A 24,040-nucleotide genomic window follows, 5' to 3' on the forward strand; every position below is an offset into this window, starting at 1 on the left:
TGCTGCTTGCACATCCTTACATGGAGGTTTTGCTGGGGATGGCCTTCAGAAACCCTCTGTTGTGATTCATGAAGTCATGGATGCTAGTTAAATAAACACAAAGTGAACTTTTAGGTAGTGTTGGTGTCAGTGAAAAGTCCATGTGCTTTAGAGAATGTTGATCGCTATTCTTCATCTAAATGCCTTCATGAAATGACAGCCTATGTTGCCAAAGCAGAATAGATAAGGGCTCATGCTCTGTCACAACTGCCAGAAGGAGGAGGAAGAGAGTAAAATATTAAATCATTTGAACCATAATTTTGATTTTAGACCCCAACCTGGTTCATCTTCTTCAGAGATTTCTGCATATCTGTACTCTGAGAGCACTGAAGAGAAGTTGCTCTGCTCCTGCCTTTCAGCTGCTGGGCAACTGCCGAAGTTCTGTAGTGATAATAACCTGTTCACTAAAGACAGGAAACCTCGGAGTTAATGGCTTTTTAACATACTGTAGTAGGCTGTGGAGGAGAGCATTTCTGCCATGTAGCTGTTTTGTTCATTACTGCTAGAGAGAATGAAGTGAGAAATCAATTTGGCTCTTTTAAAAATTAATACAGTCTGCAGAAGCAAGCTGGGGAGGAGCTCTGTACCTTGGCTTTAGCAGCACTTCAGTGCCCAGCTTCTCTGCAGTGCGGGGTGCTGGTAAGGCACACGTGTTAGACTGGGAAAATAATCCTTTGGCATGTACAACAACCTCTGAGTTTAGAGGAAGAAACATTAGAGAAAGTGCTGTTTGTGAAAAGTACTGCACCCTAGAAAGTAACACTGTGATGGTCAAATGGGAGGTTTTGTTTGTGAAGTTTTTGAGTAGTTTGAAACCTTGAGGAGGTCAAGATTTTTGATGTTCTTAATCCTGTATTTAGGAGTGTCCCTAGGTAACCTAATTTCTCCAAAACCTACTGAACTCTAACCATTCCCCTGTGTGTCACTGACTGTGTTGAGCCTTTGAGTCAAATTTCTTCTGGAGGTACCAAAATATGGCTTTAGCTACTGAACATCCAAATATCCACATGCAGTAAAACATAGCCTTAGACATTCAATGTGATAGCTTTGTATTTGTTTTGACTCTACATCTTGCCAGGTTGAGTGAACAGTCCAGCCCAGGGACAGGGCTGGTGGCGTGAAAGTCACCTGGGAGAAATGAGATGAAAGGGAACAAGTGATGAGGAGGGCATTGGCAGTGTGATGCTGCACAAGGAGGACAGGCTGCAGTCACTCTGGGCAGAAGTCCAGGCAAGAGGGGAGGATCTTGGGGATGTGTGAGGAGGAGCAGGAGCTGGAGTTGTGCAAAGGGTGAAAATGAGCCTGGAAGTCAGTATTGTGATGTAGCCTGAGAAATGGCTTCATGGCCTAAGAGGAAGAGCTGGAAAATACATTCAACTGCTAGAGTAATATCAAAGGGATCAATTAGTGAACCAAAGATGGCTAGAAGAAGCAAGAGATGTCCTTGGACTTCACTTCTTCTTCATAGAATGGTTTGGGTTGGAAAGGACCTTAAAAGATCATCTAGTTCCAACTCCCCTGTCCTGGGCAGGGACACCTTCCACTAGACCAGGTCATTCAAAGCCCCATCCAGCCTGGCCTTGAACACTTCCAGAGATGGGGCATCCACAGCTTCTCTGGGTAACCTGTTCCAGTGCTTTACCACCCACATAGTGAAGAGATTGGGTTATACGAATATCTACTCCCAGTAATTCTATTCCCACTGATTTTTTTAAAAGAGCAGGAAAAATAGAATTCCCCCCTACAGGCAACATGATGGCCACACTCTCACATGTTGGACCAGCAAGCTGGTTTCCTGTACTTTTTATAGCCGTTGGTAAAAACAGATTCCCCATTTCTTTTTCAAGCTCAGCTCCACTAAAATTAGTGCTTTTCTCTCAAAGTAATTCAGAAGCGAGGCGATGTCTCCTACTGTGGCTGTGCCTGCCAGAGAGGAGCAGCTGTGTGGAATAATTTGAAGCTGTAACAGGTGTGAAAACTAGGACCACTTGGGCTCCTTTGTGTGTTAAATTTGTTTGCAGAGTTGAGGTAAAAAACCATGGGAATTAGGTAGAAGCTGCTGTCTTTGCTCCTCCCCGTTGTCGTGCTCTGTGTTGCACCAAGGTGCATAGCGGCACTTCCCTGCTTTGTGCGGCTGGTGGTTGATGCAAAGCTGCTAAATTCAGTGCTGGGTCCTTTTACCCTGCCAGCCAGGCAGACGTACTGCAACTGCACCCAGTTCGCAGAGGGGAGCCTTTTGATTAAAAAAAAAAAGGAGACCAGCAGGAATGGAAAAGGGAAGGAAACAGCACGCTGCCACAGGGAGCGGCTGCATCTGTGGGGGACTTTTGAAGATGCAGCTCACATCAGTGGTGTTTCTCCTGCCAGAAGAATAGAAATGCACACGGCAGTTCTGCCTACGTGCTTAACAGTTTGAAGCCAGTTAAAAAAGATCTGTTGTTTTTTTTTTCATCTGATTCAAAGTAGTTTGAAATCAAAACCCACTGCCCTCAGAGCCGAAGGATAAGCACTAGTTGAGGGATTAGGTGTTCTCTCCGTGGGTGTTAGTTAAAAATCCAGGTGAACGACTAGAGGTACAGTGTGACACCACTAGATGTGTGTCCCCGGCTGACACGTGCCAAGCAGGTAACTGTGAGATCCCAGCTGTCCCCAGCCACTGGGGAAGAGGGAACTGCTGTGATAAAAAATTGTCTTTGAGAAGCCCTTACAAGGATGGTTGTAATTGCAGCCTCGCTGATTTAATTTGTATGGAAACGAAGTTGAGTTTTTTCCTTTGCGTCTTCAGAGGAATATAGCACAGGAAAGAGGAGTGAGAGAAATAAGGAAAGCCATGCTCCTGGGCGATGGAGCAGGCTGGATGCAGCGGAGGGTGATGGTCTTCTCCCTTGCCCAGGAGGCTGGCAGTGTTTCACTATGAGGAGGATTGTTTTGGGAAGGAGTAAGAAATATGTTTCATTTAGATCCAGCACTGCTAAGAAAATCTGGGCAGATAGGTGGGGAATTCCGTTTTGAACTGCAGGAAAGAAAGATCAAGGAGGAAGGTTTGCATGCACTTGTGAAAGTTTTCCTAACAATCAGGCCCATCTAAAGGTGGAAAAGTTTTGGGGAAGGAGCACTTAGGAGATGAGCATCTAGGACAAAACAGAGGGAAGAAATGAGGTGCATAATTGCAGGATATGCTGGGCAAGAGGCACATTCTAAGAAGGGCTGATGGAAAAAGGGGAGCTCTTCAGGGTGGTTGGACCTCTTGTTAAGCAGCTAATGCTGATTACAGCATACTGCTGGTACCTTCAGAAGTAGGTACTGTTCCAGAACAGTTTATGTCTTTCCATACAGTCCATCTTCAGGTACTCTCTATTCTGTAGGATACAACTTGCTTACTTTTTTATTTTTCCTTCTTTTTTTTTTAACCAAGGCAATTTTTCATACTCCCCTGCCCGAATTTGATTCCTTGTTGAAGATTTTTACTTGGTGCAAAGCACTTTCTCCTACCTCAGTAGCTTTCCCTGAGCTTGCTCCTCTCCTCTTGGATAGTTGTTGAACATGGAGTGCTTACCAAGGATTAATTAGAGCAGCATGTATTCTTCCATTTGATCGTTTTAATGAGGTGCCGTCGACACGCTGGAAGGGAGGGATGCCATCCAGAGGGACCTTGACAGGCTGGAGAGGTGGGCCTGTGCCAACCTCATGAAGTTCAACCAGGCCAAGTGCAAGGTCCTGCACCTGGGTCATGGCAATCCCAAGCACAAATGCAGGCTGGGCAGGGAATGGATTGAGAGCAGCCCTGAGGAGAAGGACTTGGGAGTGCTGGTGGATGAGAAGCTTAACATGAGCAGGCAATGCGCCCTTGCAGCCCAGAAGGCCAACCGCATCCTGGGCTGCATCAAGAGAAGCGTGGCCAGCAGGTCGAGGGAGGTGATTCTCCCCCTCTACTCTGCTCTGGTGAGACCCCACCTGGAGTACTGTGTCCAGTTCTGGAGCCCCCAGCACAAGAAGGACATGGACCAGTTGGAGAAGGTCCAGAGGAGGGCCACGAAGATGATAAAAGGGCTGGAGCACCTCTCTTATGAGGACAGGCTGAGAGAGTTGGGGCTGTTCAGCCTGGAGAAGAGGAGGCTCCGGGGAGACCTGATAGCGGTCTTCCAGTACCTCAAGGGCGCCTACAGGAAAGATGGGGAGAGGCTGTAGTAGGGCCTGTTGCGATAGGATGAGAGGTAATGGTTTTAAAATAGAGGGGGGTAGATTTAGATTAGAAATTAGGAAAAAATTTTTTACTATGCGAGTTATAGAACACTGGAACAGGTTGCCCAGAAAGGTGGTGGAGGCCCTATCTCTGGAAACGTTCAAGGCCAGGCTGGATGAGGCTCTGAGCAACCTGACCTAGTCAGGGATGTCCCTGCTCCTTGCAGGGGGGTTGGACTAGATGACCTTTGAAGGTCCCTTCCAACCCTAACCATTCTATGATTCTATGATTCTATGATATGCTGAGATACAGTGATGTCATAATTTGGAGATGGGAAGTACTGTATTTCTGATGATTAAACTTTTTATCAGATATTTGTGATTGAAAATTTAGCAGGCAAAGATTTACTTATCTAAGAAAGAAAGTCTATGATGACTTTGGATCTCCTGACTGTGTTAAGTTGTTGAACATATTGGAAGCAGTACTTTTTTTTTTCTTATGAGAAATAGTACCAGTCTTATATAATTCATTAAAAGAAATTTAAAATGAGATAATTATCACCAATCAAGGGAATATAATTATACTTTAAAATGTAGATATACAAGTCTCACATTAGAGAAATTTTAATTAAGAATGGAAGAGACCAGAGGTTTGCCCAGCACAAATTCCTATTTCCATGGGAGGCAATGTGTGTGTGCAGAAGGATAAGTGAGAGCGTAGAGAACTTCACACACATTTTAGGTTAGAGAATTAATAGATCCTCTTGTGGTTTCTCTGTTTACTAACCCCAAATGTATTTCTCTTCCAAGTCACTTGCCGAGTGTCCTCCACAGCCTCTTGCATCCACCATGTCACTTATCAAGTAGTTTCACTGGCCCAAGACCTGTTGCATGAAGAACCACTTCCTTTTCCTTATTTGGAAGTTGGCCCCCATAAGCTTTGCTTGACGCCCCTTAGATCAGTACTTTGGATTATTCCTGTCATTTCTTAAATATTTGTTTTCAATCTCTAATATATAATGTTAGCTAGGTTGAGATGGGAACTACACACAAGGATTACATGGAAGTATCTGGATTGGCTTCTCCAATGTGTTCAAATGATTTGAGTTTCATGGTACTTTAAGGCAAGTGCATGTATGTAATATAATTTGTTTGACACCAAAGAAAAGACAGAAGATTTTGCACTGTGTTAAAGTAAAAATCTGTAGGTGCCCGTAGCAAATTATAGTCTGAGTGATCACAGTGCCATAAAATCATGCAATATAGGTCCCCAGCAGGATTTTCACAGCTTTATGTGAAACCAGCGCTGGGTCTATACACATGCCCCCGAGTTTTAAAACTGGATACTTTGCTGACATCTCTTTCCATTGCCAGTAACGAGGAATAATCTCTGGTGGAAAATAAGGTGATCCTGTAAGTGATCCCAAGACAGAAGTGGCCATCTATGCTGAGAAACAATCCCTGATTATCAGAGTATAACGTCTCTTAAGAGCCACTTCTACTCTCATGCTGAGCAGGAAAAGAACTTAAGGTAAGACAAATGTGAAGAAATGAAAGAAAGGAAACAAAATACAAGGAAAAGGAGAGAGGAAACAACTCTCTAGAACATTTGATTGATGGAGATAAAGAGCTGAGCATGTAACCAGGTTTGTATATGGCTGGGCAGGGATTTTGCCTTGACAATGCTGCCAGCTGGGTATGATGCCAGACTTTCACTTTACTGCCTTACTTAAAAGTCCCATATTCTGGGGACAGGTGGCTTACAAAAAAAACACTTGCTTTCATTCAAAAAGAGAAGAAAATAAATCTTAATTTTTTTTTTAAATCTCAAAGAGATTATTAAAATTATATCTAAAAGACCTTCCAAAGGCTAAACATACTTAGAAGGTATAATAATAATAATCTAGTGTCTAATTTCATTAGAAAATATATTTAACAAAATCAAGGGTTTTTTTGAAACCTTATACATCATTTATCAACGCTTAAGATTTTTAATAATTCACAAAATCTGGATAATCAGCTTCAAAACATTTTCACTTTCCAGGAAAGGCAGCCGACAATGGCATGGATGGTAAAAGTAGACAAAGTCTAGTAAAAAGACAGTGGGAAATGTCAAAATCTCAAGACAAGAAGGGGGAAAAAGTTTCAGCTCAGAAGCAATTTCCCCATAAAGAGCAAAATTTTCCATCTATTGAACAAATTGTGGTCATTTTGGCATGCATTGGACCTTGCAAAAATTCAGCTGTACAATGCAGGGGTGGTAAATCCAGCAGTTCAAAGAGACTTTGGGCTCATTGCAGTTACATTCAGTGTGGTTATTTATGGACAGCGAATCAGTCCAGGTGCTGCTTGGAAGCATTGGCTTTGCTATGCTGTAAAAATAAATGTGTGGTACCTGGTACCTTCAGCTGGGATGAGAAGAGCCAGCAAGACTTGGACAAACATATCAAGTCCACCAATTCTGCCTGCACAAAGTGTCCAGAAAATTTTCCAATAGTCTAATTTATTATCACCCTAATAGAGACTTACTCTCTGCTCAGCAGTCAATTTTTCTGTTTCCAGTGGACAAGAGCCCATTCGCAAAACCTGCTTCTGCAGCTGGCACTGGTTGCTCACTTGGCTGGCAGCCTCCTCAGAGAGTGGAGCCAACAGGTCCAAGCTGGCCCCTCCACACCATCATGGGGTTAATGCAAGTACACTGGGCCACGTGAAGCTGTTCACTGTGATTTATTTTTGCTTCAGTCGATGGACTGACTCATTTTACAAGACATTTCTTGGAAGACTTGTGCGTAAGCCAGGACCCTTATTAATAATTTGGAGATATCTTTTACTTCCTTATTCTCATTCCCGTGGGAGTGTGAGCTGTAAACCTGGACATAAAAAATGTCTTAAAACCTTTATTTCAAGTATCACCAAAAGTATATAAGTACATATATTTGTTTCCTATGTTCCATATTTTCCTTCTTCCAGGTTTTAATTTCAGGGGCAGCATTTGTGAGAGTTTACTGTTACCTTTTGCCTTGAAGCATTTAGCTAATACCAAGCGCATTAGGATGCATATGATATGGCCTTAAACCAAATTAATCTTTAATGTTTATCCTTTATTTCTTTTCTATTTTTAATGCCTCACAAAGGCAGATATTTTTATAAGTAGAATTATATATCAATAGTTGTAATATTCCTGGGTTTTTTTTCCTAATGTGCACAGAATGGCTAAAGTGGCTAAATTATCAAGCCAGAATAATATGAGTACGAAAAACATGAGAGGGTTTATTAGAATTCCATATTTTATATTTGCTTTCCTTCTCTTAGGGCAGGAAACTGAGAACATATAATCAATTTTCTGTTTCAATCCACTTTTTTAGGGGAAACAATATTGGACTGTATTCAGGAGAGAACAATACTGAAAATAGCGTGGGTTTATCCAGTTTGAGGGACATTATCACCTTGATCATTACAGTGAGTTTGAGTTGCTCCATCCAAAAAAGATAGATTGTAGTGGGAATAGACATGGTCTAGAAAAGGATAAAGATATGACAGAGGCATGGAAATGAACAATAGAAAGAAGAATTGCCCTGAGTAACAAATAAATTATGTAAGGGCATAAAAAATAAAGAAAAATATTATGAAGTCAAGTTATTTTCCTTGGATAAGGGCATTCTTTGGTTTTAATGCTGTCTGCTGAAAGTTGTTAACCCATTGAGAACCCATTGAGAAGGTATTTTTGCACAAAAGATTGACTGGGATTCAGGAAAGCACCAGTCATTCTTCTGGGGTAACCATTTTTCAACCATTGCACTTAAGCAAGGTGTTCACATCAACTCTTTTGCTTCAGCACTTGCGTCAACATGTTTGCCCTCTTAGCAGCAAGACACTGCTGATTCAAGACCAACATTGCGCAAGGCAGTGAGTGATGCATGATGTTTCCATGTCAAAGAGAGGGATGGGAACAAGAAAAGGTGAAATAAGGAATTCAGGAATAATTTCTGGCGTTTGGTATGGGGCTCCCTGTAGGAGCTGGCCTAGCACTGTGGGCAAACTGATTTGAGATGTCAAGGGAAAGCTATTTACTTAGCTGACACTGTTTTTTTCATTCCCTCATCAGTTAGTTTAAAAAAGATGAGATAGTGTGTATAATTGCAAACCGCTCCTCTGATAGCTGTTCCCTTGCAGTGAGGTGCGAGGAGCCTCTGTTCTGCTGCAGGTGCTGTTCCTTGCCAGGTCCGCTGCCCAGCATCAAATCCAATGATTTATTAATGGTTCTTTGCAAGTGTTGGAAGTGTTTCCATCGGTTCTGTAATATGGTGCCCTCTTGTGACGAGTACAAAACCGGTAGTCAGTCACCAGTAACCAAAACGTGTAGGATGTTGAATTTCATGTCTTACTCGCCTTGATTTTCAAAAGCCTGAAGTCAAGGTGGCCATGGTGCTGCCGGACTCCTTTTACAGTTAGATTTCAGCAAAGTCATACTTTGCCAGACATCTACAATGATAGAGTAGAATAAAAGTTATCATGAAATATTGCACAAAAAGACAATTAAAACTTTATGCAGAGCTGTATACACAGCAAATTTGCTTGTTAATATACAAAAATGTCGTTCAATCTGTACTGAAATTTCAGTACTCTGCCCACGATAATAATAATAATGAAAAGGAAAAAGAAACCCCACACTTTATATATTCTTTCTCTCCATCATGATTACTAACAAGGGTAATTTGGTTGGGGACATAGAGAAGGAGGCAAGGAAATGCACAGAGGAATTAAGAAAGCAAGCTGTGGGGTCACATTTTAATGAAAATTTATTCATGGATTCCTTTTTTTCTCGGTGTCAAATGGATTATTACATTTATATGTAACACTTCAGGTGTGAAGAACCCTGTGTGAAGCCGAAGAAAATTGTAAGACCCGGTGCCTCTGGCAGAGAAGAGAGAGGTGACTGAGCCAGGGAGCTTGGAGCAAGTGTACCTGCCCAGAGCAGGCACGGTGGGGATGACCAAGCAGGAATGGCAGCTTGGGCTCTCATATGAGCTAGCAGTTAAAATGGCAAAAGCCCTGAAGGTTTTACACTCCCAGTAAAATCTGTGCCACTGCCTACGTGGGGCTGCGCCACCCATGCTGGCTACATCACGGAGCTGGTTTGAGCTGATACATGCTACCTGTTGTCTGCACTTTGTTTTGCTGTTCAGACACGTGGTGAGACCATGAAAAATATGTGGGGTGTGGATAAAAGTGTCAGGGACTGTTTCCTGGGAAATTAGATGTTTGGGGTTAAATTGCTTTTGGCCCGTGCTGTATGTGGAAAGTTCCTGGCAGGGAATCCAGGGAATTAGTGTAATCTGATATCTCCAGCTGTCCAGCCTCAGGGTCATCCGCACTTTTCCTGCTGTGACATCTAGAGTTTGAAGACCACGTGGCATGAGCACACCTGAAACAGCAAAGAAGATGGCAGAGAATTTTTGAGGAAGATTTCTCAGCTCTGGAATACACCAAAGTCGGCTCAGCGTGCTGCAAAGTCCCCACGCTGCTGTCAGTCATTATAGAGAGATAAGCTGAGGGCAGCAAGCAACAAGATGTACATTCTTACTGTTGTTGTTAGGATTTTGCAGCAGTTTCATAACAGGGATGATTTGGCCCTGGATGGTGTCAGAATGAATTACTCCAGAGGATTTCTCATTCGTTTTTTCCCTAATTGCGGTCTCTCTCTTCTTCCCCCCACCATGTGTTATAAAAGCAGGTGGAAGCAGGGAAGAGGAGTTATTTGAAGTTGAAACGAGTTCTCTATTTCTCACATGGACTTCAGCTTTTTATGTCTATGCCACTAAGCCATGATCTGAGCCTACAGAGTTCCCAGATTGGGGCTCTTTGAAGCGGAGTTCAGTCTCACAAATGAGAAGCAGCAGCAGAATTGTACCTGGTTTCAAATTTGGGACTGAAATTTCAAAGGTGTACTCTGCTTGCTTTCAGGCTTGGTGCTGAGGTCTTCTCTCAATAAGATTGAATAAGTTTTTTTTTTCAGATTGGATCTTGAAAGATTTGGGATTAGGTAAAAAACAGAAACAGAGTGGCATTACTATTTTTTATAGCTTTTAGTTTTCCTAGGACTCAGCCTTCTTTGAGCTTTTGACAAGTTAATTTACAAGCCTGCTAGGGATGCACATTGATATGGGAATTTTCCTGAGCTATAATTGTGGTTTATTTTACTAGTACTCCCGTGAAAGCGCTGTATTGGTGCACCAAGTGCAACTGCATTGAATTGATGAGCAATTAATACCACTTCTTGCCTAATAAAGCACATTCTATCATGTTGCACTTACTTAATGTACCAGTGCAATGTGTTATACAGCTTTTAGCTAAATTACAGTAAATCACCTGTTTAAAGAAAATTTCCTTTCAGTCCCTCTTGTGAAAAAAAAAAAAAATGCTGGAAACAGTAAAAGGATAATGACCCATAATGCCAGGAAGATAAAAATGGAATTTCAGTTGTCTCCCAGAATTAAAGGCTGTAGTGATGTTGTTAGAGGCAGGCTGTTCTCTGTCCCCTGTTGCTCCCTTACATCAGCATCACAAAGCGTAACAGACTCTTACTTGTTTCTGCACTGCAGAGCAGCAAGGCTGAAGAAAAAGGAGTTGCTGGTGGAGGGCAGGTGGATGGAAGAGAAAAAGCAGGGGACTGTGATAAGTTACATGTGCCAAGGTCTATGAGGACATAAGGACCAGCTCTCAGTGAGGGTGGTGGAAAGCTGTGGGCTTTTGTTGTTGTTCACCACCCGTACTCCTTCCCTCCTACTCTCTCTGTTATCCTAGAGCCAGTGTACTGCAGCATCAGGGGACAGGGGGTGGGAAGCCTTCGCTGCTTTTTCTCTGTGTGATGCAGCTTGGTATCAAAACAGGCTTGGCTTCTGCTTTGGGGAGGGAATTTCAGATTCGGTTGTTTATGGGTAAATGCTATAAATATCAAATAGATGCACTGCTGCATGTCTTGAAAGAACAATAGATCATAGCATTAAGTCCTTCATCACAGCATTCTTTTCCACCTGAATCTGAGTTTGCATCTGTCTGGACACCTGAGTAGGCTTTCATCAGGGACTGATTGTGCTTTTATTTTGCATTGTCTTCTATGTGGGTAGGTTTTACAGCAGCTAGGGAGCTTGCATGGCCCTACCATTTGTTGAACATCTATTCCCTGTTCTTTTCTGAGGAGTAAACCACACCTGCCCCAGGAAGTGCAGGTCCTGTGGGGATCACTCTCCTTGTCATGCTGAGGTATGTGACTCCAGTTAGGCAGATACTGTCCTAAGTGGGTCAGTAATCCTGCAGGCCTACTAAATAAGACACAATTCCCCCTTTCATGAAAGGAAAGTAAAATAAGTATTTCTCTACACCTGTCTGTGCTCATCCTTCTCCCTGCTCATATCGTGTTCAGACTTTTCCCTTTCCTTTGGTGCTTCTTGTTAACGTTTGCTGGTTTTTTTCCTGACAATTTTTATTTCCTCTGTGAATTTACCCTGTTCTGCCATTTTCCTCTCTGCTTCCATTCTTTCCCAAAACCTCAGGCTCTCTCTCTCAAAACCAGTCTCTGAAGATATTGGGCCTGTGCTTATGCTGCCTCTGGCAGGATTAAGGGTTTTTTTAAGGTCTTAGTCCTGTGCACATCAGCCTGTTAACCTCAGCTTGTCCTATTCCTTCCCCTGTGTCACTCAGAAAGCACTTTTCTTACAGCAAACCCTAAGTCCCCCACAGTTTATTTTCCGTGCGAGATGCTGATGTGAGCTGTGTGGATGACTGTTCACATCACGTATACGCCTGGTGCTTTGCCTGGCTCTGACGGGCTGCTCTCTCCCCTTGGCTCTCTGCTGCGTGTGGGCTGGCTTGTGAGTGTGAACACCGATAGTCACAGCGGCGAGCACTCCCTGCTGCCGAGCCCACAGCCTGCCTCAGTACCCGGTTCGGTCGTGATGCTGTTTCCACAGAGACACACTGTATTTCGGCGTAAACTGTCAGCCTCCCCTGATCCTGCAAATGTGGGTAGTCACTACAAGCCAGTATTTCTCACCCTGTGTGCCCCAGGTCTGCTGTGGATAGTCCAAGTTTGCTTTCTCCAGCCAGGCCCTTCTTTTTGGCCCTGATGCCTGGGTGCTGGAGGTCAGGGCTACAACATGCCCAAGCCCACCCAAGGGGCTCATTCAGTTCTTCACCCACCTCTGGTCTCCATCCACTGTGCTGGGGCTCACCTGGCCCTTTGGAAAACTTGTTGGGGATGCTAAACAAGCAGATTTAAAAAAAAAAATTAATTCCACTACCTCATCCTCATGTATTTTTCCAAATGAATACAACTGTAATACCTACCCTTGCCAGTCTGAAAATACCAATTCTGTCCAAAAAAAAACCACCTGTCCTACTGTTGCAACCTTGCTGCTCATTACCTTGTTAGATAGTAAATGCTGATTGTGTCTGATCAATACCTGCTGGGGAGGGCTCCAAGAAACCCTCGGCTGATTCAAGCACTGCCATTGCATCAGCAAAGGTAGTCAGCCTGGCTGAGTAGGGAGTCATGCCCTGCACTGTGATGGGCAGTGCTGCAGGGCTGCTGGGAGGCTTGTCCTTCAAATACAAGATGAAATTCTAAAATTCTGACTGCTTTGGGTCATTAAAAACCCCATAACAGCTTTTCTTTTTTGGAAGAGAGAGGGTGATAACATCAGGCACTTGACTCGTTTCCAGCTGCAGTAATTGACTTCACTGGATTGAACAGGATGCGATGTTTTCACTTCTTTCAAAGCTCAGAGGACTCTTTCAGGATTTTTAACCCCACTGTAAAGCCCATCAGATGCGAACTGCCTGCCAGCTGCCGTGGGTCATGCCCAAGGTCAGGTCTAGCATGAACATTCCTACAGCAGCAGGGATGAGAAATAACAGCAGAGTGCCCAGTCCTCTCCTGGTGGCCCTGTGACGCTTGCTGTGCCAGCTCAGAGCTCTGTCCCAGCAGTGCACGTGGCCCGCTGCGATGTGACCTCGGTCCCCAGGGAGTGGTGCGGGGTTGCTCCCCCAGGGCATGCTGCCTTCTGCTCTCTTGACACGGCGTAATTTGTTTGCCAGCCTTGCTGGTCATGCTGGTATCTGGAGGCTCATTTATCTGAAATGGTTCAGAACAATTTCAGGACTTAAATTTCCTTTATTCAGCAATCTCCTTTAATCTTAGGGATTGAGAACGATAATTCCCTCAAAGCTGACTTTCATCAGACTGAGATTCATTCAATTATCTTTCACGTCTGTTGATCTGAAACTCCAGGACTTGAGAAGTTGTCTCTTCCTCTGAGTCTGTGGCTCTAAATGACTGGAGCTGTCCTAACAGTCCTGATACCACCTTCTGCCTTTCATGAACTCTTAATGCTGGCTTGCTGCATGTGAATTTTATAACTTTTTTTTCTCCACTTTTCATTCATGAGTTGCTAATCTGATAGAATATTACAATTTAATTAAAAATATTGGTTTAGAGCTGGATTTAAATTCTTATTCCTTCCCTTATTTTATCACGTAGTTCTGCTTTCCGCTTTCCTTAATCTCTGACAAATAATGAAAATTCTCCTCAAAAGCATGCCAATCCTGCCATTATCTTGTAAAGCAGTCTCTCATCTCTGATAGTGTGTACTTACTTAGTCTGATCAGAGCAGCTGTACAGCTGTAAAGTCATCAGCACTGACACTAATGCGAATCTTGTGTTCCTGTAGCTGAATGTAATTGCCTCAACTTCTTTGCACCGCCAGCGCTCAAATTTACTCCTAGAAGTAAAATTGCCCCAGACCTTCCCGTCCACTGTGATGAGCTGTGTAGTGTGGTGACCAGCCTGACACATAGCAATGTAAAAAGAAGTGGTCTTGGCTCAGGCAAGTGCTCTTCCAGCCCAATGCTGGGTCTCTAGCCAGGCCAATAGCTGATACTGTGTTGGACTTGAGCCTGGCCCCTTTTAGGGGTCCATAGTGAGGCAGCCCTGCATTAAGGATGAGAGATAGTATATCCTGCCTATTTTCTTTAATATCAGTCAGTTTGTCAGTTGTCCATGAATTTTTGTACTCTCTTGTTCTATATGATGGCAAATGGTCCATGCTGTCTTGCCCTCTTTATGCTGTCCAGCATTTTGTTGACTGTTTAGGCTGCCCCTACATATTGAGCTGATGATTTGGGGTCCTCAGATGATACCACTGATAGCCTCATGATCTTTCTCCTGAGTTTCAACTGCCAGTTCCAGGTTCAGCATCGTGGCAGCACTCCTGGGCAGGTTTCCAGAGACCCTGTGCCTTTTCTGATTGTGAAACCTTGGGAGAAGTTGGCCAGGTAGCATACCTGAAAATGCAAAACTTGCACTGAGGCCATAGTGCATAATGCGTTATTCTCTTAAGAAAAATCCCATCATTTTGTCTTATTTCACCCTAAACAAGAGGCCGACAGGCAGAGCTGCTGTGCTGAGCAAGCCCATGTGTGTGCTGTTCCTGGGAATGGCTCAGCAACTGCAAGGGACACGAGCTCCCTCTTGCTAGATCTGTTTTCTCTGTGTGCATATTTCCTGGCTGAATTTAAGAAAGATGTGTACAAAGAAGCTGGGAAACTCTGACACTGCAAATATGTCATTGGTTTGGGGTGTCCTGATTTCACCCGTTCTGATTAGCAGGTTTTTAAAAATTTCTGCCAAGGCTCCCCCATTCCTCTGCACTGACTGTACAGCACCAAGGCTGCTCCATTATTTCCAGTAATCATTGCTTTTTGTAATCAGTCACTTTTGTAAGCATGAGTACATATTTACATCTACACTCAAAGACCCATAACATGTTTTACCAACGAGACTATTTCCTGGAAGTTCAAAGAGCTGGCAAAGTGAACTCTGCTGTTGAAGAAATCCATTATATAATGGAATAAATGGCTTTATGCCTGAAAGTTACAATTTTCAGCATCATTTACACTGAACACCAGCCCCAAAAGAAAGGTAGGTATAAAAAATGAGATGCAGTGATGACCTTTATCAGCTGTGGTGACAGCTATAAATCAGACTGCAAATTCTCATCAGCTTGCTGGACAGAATTCATTACAGGCGGAGGTTGCTGCATTGCTTTTTGTCTTTGACTGAGGTATGTCCCATTTAGATAAATGCTCTTGCACTGGAACAAATCACACGTTTCAAAACAGAAGTCCAAGAATATTATTAATTGATTCTTTTGAGGTCTAATATAATACGACTCACAGACAGGCTAAACCTCACAGTGTTTTGCTTGGAATATAATGCAGATCAATTTGTTCTTCTCTTAAGCAGACCAATTTTCTCTTCATTAATTCACACGCTGTGTTGATGGCTTCTATTGAATATAATAGCAAGATTTACAGCCCTAACAAGTCAGCGCTGCTTCATTTATTCTTCCTTATTCATACCAGAAGTACACACCGCAGATTAGCACCTCATTTTAAACTTGTTGCACTTTAACAAATAATGAGGAAAATCTTTCATCTCCTACTTCCAACTATGGAGCAACTTTTATGTAATCATCTTGAAGTTTCACAGTTTATTAAGGTGTTATGGTTTTTTGGAGCACAGGGAGCAATAAAAGTTTAGTAGCAATGTCATTATGGGCAGTAATGTAACTTCCATCAGTTCATGCATTGCTAAAGAAACAGCTACCAAGTATTAACACTTCCACAGACTCATTACATTAATAAGCTACTTTACGTGTATACTGAACTTTGAGCTGAGTTTCATCACTGTTTTTTTTCTGTAATTAGGAAATATCCTGAGAGGTTTACAATTATCCAAATGCCTTGCTGGCCATATTTAAAATGTTATTTTTCTGTCTAGAACTTAGTATGTAATTGGAAAACGTTCAGTGTTGTTGACATAGGGTGATTATTAAAGCAGTAATCTTTTCCAAAATGTCTGATAATTAGGTAATGTTCTGCCTCTCAGCTTAGTTATTCTTGTTATTTCTGGAATACCTGAAAATAAGAATCCGGACTGTGTACTTTCCTCATATAAGAAATGATGCTTCTGCCTTAATGGCTATAAATGGGCAAGGTGTGTAGGGAGCATTAACACCTTTTTATTCTATCGCCTCCTAAATTATTAAGACGAAGGCATTTCTTCTGCATCTGGACACAGATGCTGGAAGTTGAAGTTGTAAATAAGGTGGTGCCGGATCAAACCCCAGAGACCATCTCTTCTGGTGTCCGGCCTGGGACAAGAGCAAATGCTTAGGGATGATTTTAAAAAGCAGGTGAATTTCTCAAGGTGATAATTCAGGATATACTTCTAGTCCCTCACAATCTCAGGTTCAAGGGGTTTCCGAAAAATGTCTCCTATCAAGACCCATGATCTGTGATGGATTTTTCTTCCATTTTTCTAATTCTTGTTTGGATCCAAATGCAATCCTGGCACCCACTGTACTCTGGGACTGTGACTTGTCAGCTTGTTTACCTTCTGCATGAAGAAATAATCCCTTTTGTTTGTGTTGAACCTTTCACTGACTCATGTCATTTAGTGCCTCCCAATATTTATTTTGGAAAAGGCAGGGAACAAGTATTCATTATTTATCTTCACCATGCTGCTTATGACTTTTTTTTTTACTTCTATCCTAGTTCTGTTCAATTGGTTCTTTCCCAGGTTGAAGAATCTTAGTTTGTTCAGTCATAAATCACATGAAGCAATATTTTAAAGTCCTGAATATAATCAAGTATGCTTATGAAAATGCCATGCCCTTGGACAACACTCCAGAACTAATGACAAAATTTTAATACTGTCAAATTCAGACAGGAACTCTCTTCATTATTCTAGTCTCAAATGCAAGTCTTAATCTAATTCAGATCCATCATTTTTTATTCAGGACCAAAGGTGTTGATAAAATTTGTTCCATAATTAAAAGAAAGAGATGCTTTGAGAACTTTGCCTATGAGTCTGAAGGGCTACTGCTGTGATTTGGATACTGAGAATCTTAAGTCTGTAAAGTCTCCTTGTTTGGAGAAGCTCATCTGTATTGCAGCAACAGTTTGGCCTCACAGAATCCGATTCATCTCAATCTCAGAAAATACTTTTTCTTCCCATGCTTACATGTAAAACTGTGCTATGTAGGAGGTGGCTGTTGTGACTGATGATAAGTACAGTGTAGAAGTTTTTCATCTGTACTTTCAGAGCACTTTACAAAGATGGTTAATGGTTGTGATGAGAATTGTGATCACCAGTTTAGAAAGTAAAAAAGACTGAAACATGAATAAGGAGGAAGTATGCTAGATCTGTATACCAAAATGTTGGAAGAACTGGGTCTCTGGTCCCAGTGTTGTCTACAGCAGATTACCCTGAGCTGGGCAGTGCACATCTGTCTGTGGTTACAATGAGTTGGATCCATGCTTTTATAAATCCAGTAGGATTTAAACTCACCTTTGATTCATCCTAGGATAACCCACGGGTGATATTTAACAGTACACATGTCCCTAACACTTGTGGGATGCACCATGGTAGCCTCTGTAGGGTAGCCACGGTGAGGCTAGGCAATGAAGAATTGCTTCCTTGGCTGAAACTGGAGGCGGAAGTTTGGTAGGATTCATCAGTTCTCAATCTTAGTTTAGCCAAGTTGCAAAAAAAACAGTAACCCTTCTCCTGTGTCAAGAAGAGCTCCTGAAGATTTTTATGGCAATATGCTTGGCATTTATGACTTATATTTTATGTTTCATCTGTGAGGCAGTGCATGTAGGCACTGATCTGACTTGAGCTTCAGTTTATGACATCTGACAAGATCACAGCCCTTTATTGTAATGTTTTTTTCATCCTGAACCTTTGACTTGCCACCCAGCCCTCATTTAGAGTCTCTTTCATATGTTTGCCATAGCATTTCTGTCAAGTAGGTTTTGAGCTTCGAGCTGGAGACCATCTGCTGCCTGTGCAGCAGCTACCACAGGGGACTCTTGTCCTTGTCCAGATGCCCTGAGTGCTGGGGTAATCCCAAAGTGCAATAGGAACAAGTTGACTTTGTCTTGTTCCATGTGAAAATGGCAATTTCTTCACATGCATCTCCTTCTGGTATTAATTTGCAGGACAAATGGCAGAGCTGGAAGATCTGCACAGTATTAGGTTCAAGAATCTGCTTTGTTAGAGGGTGATTTGCCTTTAACTTTCAGAGACTTTCTAGGCATCTGACTTATTTAACTCCTATAGAGGTTGAGGATCTTGGAAACCTGTAAGTACAAGGAATGTTTTTTGACCTTGTTTTCTTCTACACTAACAATATAGCAAGCTGTGTATGTACATTCAAAGCAGATCCTCTTGCATTCAGCTCTGGGAAAGTGTGGCAGAATAAAAATGTGGCAGAATAAACATGTGACAAATGCTAACCTTGTCGTATAATGACCTGGAAGCCACTTTAACATCACAACAATGGCTGCACTGAAAAAAAAAAAAAAACAACTAATTTATGTTCTTTAGAGGGAAGTTCCCAGCAGTACTTTTGATTCAAGGCCATAATTAGGTTCTACACAAAGAGACCATTTCAGATTTCCTTAATGTTCTTTTCTTTTCCTCCTTACAGATAATGAATTCATTTATAGAAACCAGAATGGCACAGTGATTCTGAGGAATGTCGAAACTAACAATTCAACAATATTAATAGAAAACAAAAAAATTGTAAGTATTTTCTATAACGAGTAGCAGAATTTCACAGTTCTCTTGCAGTTGGATCAGTAAAGCAGAAAATGACTTGCATTTCAACCTTGTGTGTTGTCAAGGAGAAGCAATAAACCAGTATTACTATGGGCTACGTAATGACTGATAATGTGAAATTGAACTCCAACTTTTGTTATTATTCTGCAAGCTCACTTTCCTTCATTCTACAGGAAAGTATTGTATGGATATTTCAAGCTAGTCTTGCATATCATATATAATTGAAAGATGGATAATTCTCGTTTTTGCATGCTTAACAGAACAGAAAATTGATACCATTTACAGTCTGTTGGTAGCATTCTCCACATTTCTCCATGCAAATACTTCTTTTTTAATTTGTGGATTTGCTGATTTTTCTTGCCTAATGGTTCAAATGTAATTTAAGTGTTGTTAATGAATAGTGTTGATGAATGGAAGTAGAGTTGCATATGAGCGAAACCCTAAGGAATTATTGGGAAAATAAGTTAGTAGGTGGCTATTAAAATGAATGAAAAGAAAACAAATTCACAGCTGAAATAGAGTATTATATATCATGATGAAAGTGGTTTTTGTAGTAGATGAAGCCAGTACTGTGACAGACGTTAGTACCTTAAATGTCAGAGTGTTTTCAGTATTTCGTGTAAGAAGTTAATTTCTGAAGTGAAATACACTTATGTTTGCTCCAACAATGAGATATGAATCATGTTGTCCTAGTAAAATTGTCACTTATGCAGTTTTGATTAACTTGAGGTGTTTTTGTTGTACTGTATCATTGCAAAGCTACAAAAGCAGAGGATGGCTAACAGAGACTTATCTTAATGACTCAAGATCTGCAGAAAAAGCTTTAGAAACTCAAAAACTAAAAGGAAATCTACAAGAACACAACAAAACCACATTCCAGTTTATTTTGCAGTATGAGTGTATGACTCACACAAAGCTGAATTATTATTGCAGAACCCAACCTTAAACTTCATGTGATGCCATTTAACCTTTAACCTTTGGTACATCGCATAAGCAATCCTCTTTTACCAGAGTGTGGCCTCTTTCTTTACAGTTCTGCTAAGAGTAGAGGAATGAGCTGGCTTCCTTGTATGTCAAGGTCTGTCGAAGTCAATCTGCTTTTGTTTGGCCCCTGTTTATTCCACTGGTTTTTATTTTTTGCCATTTGTAAGAAAAGCAGGATGTGACAAGATAATCCTACTTTTTCATGCCATGGTCTCCCTACTGCCTGTTCTACCCTTGTTCTTCTGCCCTCTCAGTAAATAAATCTGCAGAACATCACCTCCACATTAATCCAAAAAGTTCCAGTACAAGAGCTGCCATTACTCCTCATCCAGGCACATTGCCTTTGTCCTCTTCTTTCCCAGTTCGCGTCAGAAAAACTTTTGCTACCTTGGCATATTTTCCTTTCTCCATTTTGTTAATATAACAGTAGATTAAATCTGTCTTCATGCTGACACTATTGGCTCTCATGCTCCCATGGCAGCCCCCATCTTGATCCACACTGGTCAACCCATTAAGTTGCCCAGAGAGGTGGTAGATGTCCCATCCCTGGAAACATTCAAGGCCAGGTTGGACGGGGCTCTGAGAAACCTGATCCAGTTGGAGATGTCCCTGCTCCTTGCAGGGGGGTTGGACTAGATGACCTTTAAAGGTCTCTTCCAACCCAAACTATTTGATGATTCTGTGATTTATCCCCCCTGAGTTACCCACACATGGCCTCCATCCTTGCTGGCTTTGGAGAGAACTCTCCCAGTGGGATGCTATGCATTGCCCTGCAGTCCAAGTTGCCACTTCCAAATTACTCCCTAGGAATCTCCCAAGGACTTGCATCTAATTTGTTAGGCGAGAGGGTGGTATTTAAAAGGCAGTGGGTAAGCAACATTTTAGTGGCACCTCTGTTTGACCTTGGTGCTGTGTGAGCCAGCAGTGTATTATATTGAAACACAATGGAAAGGAGAAAGGATGTCTGCACTATACAAATGATAAGTGGACCAGGAAAAAGGTAATTCCTGACAAGTCTGAGGTATTTTGACATCTCTTCTTGTTAGTAAGACTTACAGCACAGCTTTTTGCAGAACCCTGGTCGGGGTGATACAGGACGCTGTATCACCACAGCATCCCGAAGATTTTTTAACTGAGGAAAATGGGATAGTTTTCCTCGGTGTTGTCTTAATTGAGGCAGGTGGTGGTGTCTCTTTATGATAATTTGCTCAAGCAGCAATTTACTGTTTGTTACCTCCAGCACTTTGGCCAGTGACTGCAGGGAATGAGAGAGAATTAATAAACTGATATTTATCAGGATTTTCTACTGTCTGCTGCCCACAACTGCCCTACCAGCCACTGTGCAGTAAGCTTGTAAGGAAAACTCTGATTTTTTGAGATAGGTGCCTGGTGTGAGTTACAATGCAGTTATGCTTTCTCTTATAGGAGTATTTATGTGCCCACAAAACATTTCAGGTTTTGAAAGACATGTATTATTTTTCAAGACATTTAGTCTGACAGTATTCTTCATCATTAGAAACAGGATCATAACGATTAGTTCTAGATGTTATTGGCTTGAAAACTGAAAAATATTTATTTCAATGTCTGATTTATTTTCTAGGTCTCCTTAAAGGCTATTCGATATGAAGTCTCACCTGACCGGGAATATGCACTTTTTGCTTTTAATGTTGAACCAGTAAGTAAACAGTTTCGATTTCAAAATACACAGCCAGCGGTGGGTTTTTTTTTTCTTCCCACTTCTATGCTAGTAAGATGATCTTTTAAATTAATTGCTTCCTGTAAAACAAAGAAAGAAAACCTCTCGCTTGGATGTTCTGAGAGCATGTCACACTGCCATCTAGTAGAGGAGAAAGGTATGAATTACACCGTAGAGGAAACACTGTCATTGCCAGGATTTTATAGTCTTTGGGAGGGGGATTGTAGGGACATGTCTTTGCTACAAGGATTTCTATTCCTCTTCTGTGATTTTTTTTTCCATGGTGGCTGTCTCAGTCACACTATAAATTTCTTCCCTAGAACAAAAAGCAACTGTCAGTGTCTCCCACAACTGAAATAATACATTAATTATGGTGTCACCGTTCCCAGTACTGCAGTTAGAGTTGAGCTATCACTTTCATTATAAATCCTTTTCTTCAGAGGATTAGTTATAAATCATTTGTAAGAAATCACCATTGGGTTAAGACTAAGTTTTAGATTAGGATGAATATTCTCCCAAACTTCAAAAGGGAAAAGTGTAACGAGTAATTTTAGAATGATGACTAAAGAATCAGACACATGGGAAGCAGTTCTTAGGCATGAATAATATTTATTTTCTTTTTAAATTCTGCTAGTGTAAGACCTGAAATGTTTGAATGATAGCTATGCTGTACTACTTGGATAAACTATAAATCCTATACATTTTGTTTCCATAATCTAGAATTACACCAGTTCCTTAAAAAGAAAATAATTCATTCAGCAGAAACTTTAATTCTTCTTCCGTAAAATAAATCTAGTTTCAGCTGCTAACCAAAGGAAATTTGTTGGTCCTTTGGGTAGTAGAGGTTGTGGCTCTGTTGCTCGTCTGATTTCTCTGCTGTCATCTTTGGAGTTATTCCTGACTCGCAGTGGAATAAAAGTCAGGACAGCCATGCCTACTGTTAGAAAAACTTAAAATAAAACTGTATCAGAAACTTTAGGGATAATTCATAAAGGCTTTGTTCTGGGAAATCATTGTTGGTGCAACTTCACTTGGCTGAAGCTTTGCAGGGTTCTAGAGAGAAATGGATGTGGAAGTGTTAAGTTAAATCTAAATATGGGGAAAATGAGCTAATGACCACTGTGCAAGCAAAGCCTTTGCCTGAAAGGCCCCCTGCCTTGTGTGCCAGAGGTGTTTTGTAAAATTTAGTTCTTTTAGCAGAGATTGGCCTTTGGCTGTGAGAGCCCTGTGCCGGCACTTCTCAGAGGCATTGTGCAAACTGGAAGAGCTCGGAGGAGAGAGGGTTTCCTCCGTTCCTCTGAGAGCAAAAGAAAAATTCCTATAACAAGAAAAAATAAGATGAGAGGAAAAAAAAATCATTCCTAAAAAGCAGTAGTAAGAAATTCACGTTTGCTTCTCAACCTTTAGCCACTGGAAGTGCTGCACACTGGGAAGATCTGCAAGAAACAAGAGTTATGGCGGCTTTTGCAGCCGAGACTTTGTGTTCAGCTTGCAGAGGAATGCTTGATGCTGGTAATGGAGAAGGAGGGTGGAAAGGGACGGAATGTGTTTCCTCTGCATCCTCCTCTCTACATTTCAGTGCTTGCATATCAGTGATTTTGGCGTGCATGAATAACACTGGGGTTTGGGTGCTTTAGATGCCTGGCTGGAGAAGAGAGAGCAGCACACTGCCTGGTGCTCCCTTCCTCACACCATGGCTTCTTCCAGACGTGAAAGCCCGAGGTGGCAAGCTGGAGACATGACCTTTGGGAAGATTTCAGGATGTGGCTAGATCTGTATTCAGTGTAAGAGAGCATTGCAATTTTTTCAAGTATTGGTACATAAGACTATGATAGTAAGCCTTCCTGAAATAGGTTGCTGAAACCAAAGTTAAACCCCTCCTTTTTTTTTCTTTAAGATCCATGATTGTAAAGGATACAATGATTTTATTTAAGAAGCAGCATTCTAATAAAAGAATGGTAAGATTTGCTCTTGAATATAGCATGCTTAAGCCACGATGGGTGACTCTTTGTTTACTAAAGTTGCAATAATTGTTAAATTACTTTTTCAGCTTTCTTCTCACTTGGTATGCAGGCTGTGGCTACAAATAATTGCACGTTAGTTAGCTTTTCACATTTTCTGCATTTCAAACTGTATTCTTGGACAAAATTCAAATTATACTGTTCTCTGCAGCACAAGAAATTGGTTAGCAAGGCCTTGGGCAGTTGTCCTTGTTGCAAAGTCAAAAGGAAATTTCAGGAAATTTATTGGCAAAGGACATTTGTTTAAAGTTTAATCCTACCAATGCTTTCAAAAAAGAAACTTCTTGAGACTATTCTATACTTTTTTTCATAGGTATCAGAAAGTATTGTTTTACTTTTTGCCATTTAAATGTGTGGTGGGCTACCTTTTGTTTGTGAGTATAGATGTTTTCATAATCTTGTTACACAATACATTGTGCTGTATCTACATAC

General features: G+C 41.5%; 1 protein-coding gene across 3 annotated transcripts in view; it reads left to right on the plus strand.

Moving 5' to 3' along the window:
• The window catches only part of DPP6 (dipeptidyl peptidase like 6), a 508,132-nt gene that overhangs the window by 341,871 nt on the left and 142,221 nt on the right, over positions 1-24,040 (plus strand). For all 3 annotated transcript variants that reach the window (XM_086741833.1, XM_086741830.1, XM_086741831.1), the window contains exons 4-5: positions 18,777-18,871; positions 21,492-21,566. In XM_086741833.1, the coding sequence (XP_086597959.1) occupies positions 18,777-18,871; positions 21,492-21,566 (170 nt within the window). The remainder of the gene's footprint in view (positions 1-18,776; positions 18,872-21,491; positions 21,567-24,040) is intronic.

This window comes from Chlamydotis macqueenii, chromosome 2 (assembly GCF_036417535.1).
Source record: "Chlamydotis macqueenii isolate bChlMac1 chromosome 2, bChlMac1.mat, whole genome shotgun sequence".
Classification (NCBI taxonomy): domain Eukaryota; kingdom Metazoa; phylum Chordata; class Aves; order Otidiformes; family Otididae; genus Chlamydotis; species Chlamydotis macqueenii.